The 6,311-nt window shown below is 32.8% G+C and overlaps 1 protein-coding gene across 1 annotated transcript; it reads left to right on the forward strand.

Annotated features, from left to right (window-relative positions):
- The first annotated feature begins 2,520 nt into the window (after positions 1-2,520).
- LOC143228568 (uncharacterized) lies at positions 2,521-5,485 on the forward strand. The gene is made up of 2 exons (XM_076459806.1): positions 2,521-2,579; positions 5,107-5,485. Exons 1-2 carry the CDS (start codon positions 2,521-2,523, stop codon positions 5,483-5,485), a joined length of 438 nt encoding a protein of 145 aa, XP_076315921.1.
- The last annotated feature ends 826 nt before the right edge of the window (positions 5,486-6,311 follow it).

Consider the following 6,311-nt stretch of genomic DNA (forward strand, 5'->3'; position numbering starts at 1 on the left):
AGAATTGTCTTTTCAAATTTAAGGTGCATGTTCCACGATGTAGCGTCTTACAAGGCGTAAAATGCGGTGTATAAAGATGTGTAACCGAAAATGTTGCTAACTGACTCTGAAGGACAATAAACCAAAGATACAAGACAAGGAAGCCAAATAAGTGCACGTTGTTGAACTACAGTAATTAAAAGATACAAGGTATGATGACTGAATGTTTTGCGAATCGTAAAACAACTCTAATCAAAAGGTAGAGCTAATATAAACAAATATATCGCAATTTTTAGAGGGACAGTAATAACGAATGAAGGACTTGGTATTCGAATAAACAAGGTTACGTAGCCTCATAAGTTTCAAGTTGTGTAAATACAGAAATAAAGAAATACAAAGTTGCATAATTCAATAAATTGTAAGTTACAAAGTAAAGTAATTAGAAGATAGAAGTTACAGGAGATTATTAAACTGTATGCTTTGGAAGCACAGTAACTTAAAGATACAACTAATAGTAGTTGAATATATTGCAATTATTAGAAAAATGAAAACGTGTAAAGTACAATAATCAAATACGTTTAAGCTGTGGAACTACAGTAAACAAATGGTACAAATAAGATAAGTGAATAAGTTGCAATTGCAAAAGATAAAAAGTATAATAACCAAATATGTTATAAGTTGTAGAAATACAATAATTAAATATAATACATCATAAAGCAGCCAAATAAGTTTTAATTTGTATTAAAACAAGAATGAAAAATTAAACACAAAGTGACCGAATAAAATGTAAGTTATAGAAATAGACAGTACACAAAAGTTGCAAAGTTGGGCAGCCAAATTTGTTGCTAGTTTCAAATGTACACGACGCAAAAGATACAAGTAACGGTAGCTCAATAAGTCACAAATTATAGCAGTATAGTGATTCGAAAAAAAATGACTTGTAACTGACTGATCTGCGGGAACTCAGTGAAGGGAAAGTAGAATAAAATAGAAGAGTGACAAAGTATATTACCATTTTTAGACATACTAACTAGGAAAGGTAACTTTGCGTATTTATGAATTGCAAGGGTGATAATCAGAATATGTTAAAAATTATGACTCATTATTTAGGAAACTGCGGAAGCAAAGTAATCAAAAAATTACGAATGAATGTAATTTTCTATTTACAAAATTGTAGACGCATATAAATTGGAAGGTACATGAAAAATTGAAGTGTTCTGAACGTAAGTTGTAGAAGTGACTAAAAAGTAGAAAGAAGGCATAATTAACTGTTATGTAATAAAAGAAAAAGAAAAATTAACCGGACATTAAGGCTTTGACTGTCTGGCATGTTGTCGAACAATGTAAGTCAAAAGGAAGTAGATAATTAGCTAACGTAGATTGTAAGATAGAGTATATTTAAGTGGCCGCTAGTAAATATGTTCTAAAGGATAAACAACAAGAAGCTACAACTAAATCTAGATTATTTTGGAAGTTGTTGTACTAGTAACTAGAAGGTAAGAAAATGTTTAGCTGACCGTTTTGCAATTTATAGAAAAGAAGGTAAGAGCTGATATAAGTGGTTGTGTTGAAAGTTGTAGAAGTGAACTAGTTAGAGTTAAAAAAACCGAATGTTAACTGTTTTGTAATTTTTTAGTGAAGTAACCAAAAGAAAAAGAGGACATTTTTCTCATTGTTCTAAAGGTGGTAAAAGTGCCAAATTAATGGCAAAAATATTCTAACTCTTTTTGATGTACATAATTACTTACTGAATTGCTTTTATAACAAACATTTGTTAAGGACTATAACGTCAATGAATTTGAATTTCAGTATCAAGAATACTTTTAACCATATAAATAAAAAAAACCAAAACATCCTGGTACTTGTCATCGTGATTGCACGAGATTTTTATGAATCTACTTTCGTCATTTTCTCAGAAAAACACCCGTTAGTTTCGATGTACAGATTGGAGTTTGTAAACTTTCCACTTGTAAACTTTCATCAGATTAAATTATTATTTACTGTGTTGTTTACTGTACCATAACACATGCTTAGCTAAATTACAGTGGCTTCTTAGGTCGGGTAGATCTCTTTCTTGGTTGATGAGAATATACCTTTTCTCGAAAATGGTTGTGTAATAAAGTTGCAGCTATATTGAATTATGTTTTGATTAGTTAAATGCCAAAAGGTGTAGTAAATTCTGTTTTATGTTCTAGAAGATAAGTTTTCCTACGTTAAAAGAAGTAGTTGACTGTTTTGTAAGGTGCAAAAGTTCAGTACTAGATGGTGTAATAAACTTTTTTACAATTTGTACGATTAAAATAATCTGAGAGTAAAATGTGACTGACTATATAATACGCTGAAGAGATACAGCAATCAGAAGTTAAAAGAAGATATAATTCATGTGTTGCAAAAATGTAATAGGTGTTATTTATCCAACAGTATTGCAAAGTGTCAAAATAAGTAACAAGATAAAAAAGTGGGCAGATTTTTTCTTGCAGTGTTGCAACTTGTGGAAACGGTGATTAGAAATTATTTAGTGTTGCAGATGAATTATGAAAGATGCAACAGTACATTTATGAGAGGATGATAGATCTGACCCTTTTGAAAATGGTAAAAAAGTAAGCAAAAATGGAAGAATAGGTTTTGTCTCGCAGTGTTGTTTATTGTATAAGATAATGATTAGAAGCTATTTTGTATTCCAGTTGAATTATGAAAGTTGTAGTATTACATTTATGGTGAGTAAAAGATGCTTTAGGTTACTGATTCTTTAGTAATAGAAGTACAGTAATCCGAAGATACACAGTAATGTAGCTTACGTTTTTTGAAAATTAGTTTGTAAGTAGTCAGAGGACAAAAGATGGTTAACATTGTCTTGTTACAGTAATCGGAAAATATAAGGTGTAGAGGATATTTAAAAGATAAGGATAGGTGTAACTTACAGTAGTCAAAAGAAAGGAGAAGAAAATCTCATATTTTATCTAGTTGTGAAAGAAGACTTAAGACGAGTAAAAAGACATTCATTTTACTGCCTCATTCTCTCTAGCTTTAAATAAGGCTTCAAAGATGTCTAACATTGTTCCTTAGTTTATAACTTTTCATCTTTGCATTCTACTACCTCTTAAATAAGTTTCATCTCGTCTTTTCTTTTCCACCAAATGTAACAATATATATTGAAATCACTTTCCCCTAGACATTTAGTTTATCAACTGAAGTACCTGAGGTATTAGTTTTATTTCCAATGTTATATTATTGTTATTTTGCATACACGCCTTAACCTTTTTTTCCTCTTTATCGTTTCTAGTCAACTGACGACACAATTTTTCTCGCTATTTCCTTTACTACGACAAAAAAAAAAAACAATTTTTTTTCAGACTGCAGTGTATAGTTTTCTTCTTTGGTGTCGATTCTTATAATTTTCCTTCAATGTTTACCACACGTTTTTGGATCAAATAAGAAAAAAATTGAAACGTTGTCGAAGTCGAGATAATGTTAGAGTAAAGAATGCGTCATTGCAGCTTTACGACACTTAAACATCTGGAAAGTATCTCTGATAAGCATCTTAGAAGACAAGATCCATCTTTAGCTTCTTTCGATCGGTGTCATACAAAGAATTAACTTTATGCAAACTTAACAGAAATCAGTTGGAGATTGATTACTCCTTTTATTTTCTACACTTTTTTTTACATGATTATTTACTTCCTTTTGCGATAGATTAAGTGTCGTTGAATGTCACTTTCTTCAGATAGCGTTTGGATCCATCAGTCACACAAATGATCTTTATAACTGAATAACTAATATCCTACTACTAATTCAACATCTACATATTAAACATATTCACTGCTGTTTCCAGAGTAACAATATCATTTCCTGGAGATCGTTGAATATTCAGATCAATCCACTTCTTCACCAGTTGAACACGTAGTTAAACTGCAGGTAAATTCTCTTCCATCTGACGATCGGACATATAACGCTACACCAGTAGGTAACTTATCACCTCACATCTATTCTAAATAATACACGAGTCGATTCTTGATTTTCATTTTGAACTACACACATAAATTCTTCTTCGACTTCCTCATATTACTTAAGTTTTCCTTTCGTTTGACCATCCAAAATAAATTTATGTACACAATAAATATCTTTTCTATCTTGATTTAAAAAAGGTCTTAGCTCTTTACTGGCCAACTAGCCAATAAAAAATACTTTTCATTATACACTCTTAATTTTCGGTTTCATATCACATTTGTTGGCTAACAGAAGATGCAGTACTCTAGTAGTCCACAAACCCTTCCCTGGAATGAAATAAAAAATATATTTATTATCAAACAATTTACCTGTCATCATGACGAATAACGTGGTTATAAACTGCAGGACTAAACAAGTTATTGCACGGAAGTCAGTTTGTTTCAAATTAAAATATTACCAACAAGTTAGTTTGTTTGTTTTGAATTTCGCGCAAAGCTACACGAGGGCTATGCACTAGCCGTCCCTAATTTATCAGTGGGCTACTCTTCTACCAAAGAATAATGGAATTGGCCGTTACTTTATAATACCTCACGGCATTGTTTGTTGTGACAGCGATTCGAGCTCGAAACCCTCATATTGTAGAGCTGAGCCCCCTACCTACCTAGCCTTAAAAATGTTTTCCTTATATCTATATAAACAAAATGTACGGAGAGTAATGAACGAAAGTAAAATCAACTGTAATGAACGAAAAGGAGGCTCATGAACTTAATATTTTCCATTCATATGAGTTAAAAAGAAAGAGAAAAATTTAAAAACTGATGTACTAAGGTGGTAATGAAATAGGTATCTAAACCAATATTTACTTCAATGTTTCACGTGTCAATTTTGTTACAAATAATGGATAATTTTGATGAAACTTTGTAGAATGGACGGCACTACCTGTTGTATCGTTGCAGGAACACGGAATTTCATAGATGACGTTTTTTAGATTATCTTTGGTAGGTCGCTGTTTGTTTGTTTTTATCCACAAACATTAGAACACTGGATATCCTAAACCTCTACAGCAAACGTTATACAGCCAACCGAGAAAACATCAAGAAGAAACAAATTCAAAAATTCAACACACTGATCAAAACGGATAATCAATCCTACGTCTATAAACATAGTTCACAATTACAGTTCGAGAGTAGTAAGTGCTGCAGAAAAAAAGATCCTTAACCTAGGTATAAACTTCGCCATCCAACCTGATACAGTTCCAGCTGTTGATATAGCTGCAACCTTAGAATCTGCTGCACAAAGCCTCCCGAACCCTATGACTGAACAATTCCGACATCAAACTTACACCATCCTCAGGAAGGCCAAAAAACCAAAACCGAACATCATTAAACACAAATGCAGCGCAATGAACCATCTAAAACGAGACAACAACATCAAGATTCCACCAGCAGGCAAAGGAAACAGTATAGTCATCCCAGACGTCGACGTTTATGACACGATGATCAAACAGTTACTAGAAAAACACCAAAATAAAACGATCACCAATGATCCTACAGAATAGACAGAGATACTCATCAATAGAAAGCTGAACAAACTAAAGAAACAAGGCTTAATCAACGAAAAACTAGCCAAAGGCTTAAGATCCAAGGAAAATTTCCCTCCTCAGTTCTACGGACTACATAAGATACACAAATCTAATAGACCTCTAAGGCCTATCGTCAGTCCTCAAAACTCACCTTGCCATCAACTGGCTACTTTCCTAGTTCCTATCTTATCTCCACTACGAGGAAACACTGAACATCACATTCAAAACTCGACAGATTTCATAGGGCAACTCAGAAAGCTACACACCAAATCCCAGGATATTATGGTTAATTTTGATGTCACAGATCTATTTACCAATGTTCCAACCTCAGAAACTCTTCACATCACTAGACAACAGCTGCTGAATGACAATTCTCTACCACACAGAAAATATATGAAAATAGACGCTACTATGGAACATTTGTCTACAATCAACCTATTTCCAATGCAACGAGGAATTCTACAAGCAAACAGATGATCTAGCCATGAGATCACCACTCTCTCCAATCCTAGCAGACATTTCCATGGAATACTTTGAAGAAAGAGCCCTTTTATCAACACCAATAAAACAAAGTTTCTACAGACGTTATGTCGACAACACCTTCGTTATTTAGCCCCATTGTCATGACACTTTCCAGCCTTTTTAGAACATCTGAATTTCGTACACAAAAGGATCCACTTCACTATGGAAATACAGGAATAAAACAGTCTGTCGTTTCTTAACATACTCATCAGCAAACAAGCAAGACAAATAATCACAACAGTATACAGAAAACCCACCCATACGAACAGAAATCTACACT

The sequence above is a fragment of the Tachypleus tridentatus genome, chromosome 10 (assembly GCF_004210375.1).
Source record: "Tachypleus tridentatus isolate NWPU-2018 chromosome 10, ASM421037v1, whole genome shotgun sequence".
Taxonomy (NCBI): Eukaryota; Metazoa; Arthropoda; class Merostomata; order Xiphosura; family Limulidae; genus Tachypleus; species Tachypleus tridentatus.

Coding starts and splice junctions, on each gene's coding strand:
- LOC143228568 (XM_076459806.1), top strand. CDS start 2,521: ATGCAACAGTACATTTATGAGAGGATGATAGATCTGACCCTTTTGAAA. Junction 2,580..5,106: donor CTTTTGAAAATGGTAAAAAA/GTAAGCAAAAAT, acceptor TCACAATTACAG/TTCGAGAGTAGTAAGTGCTG.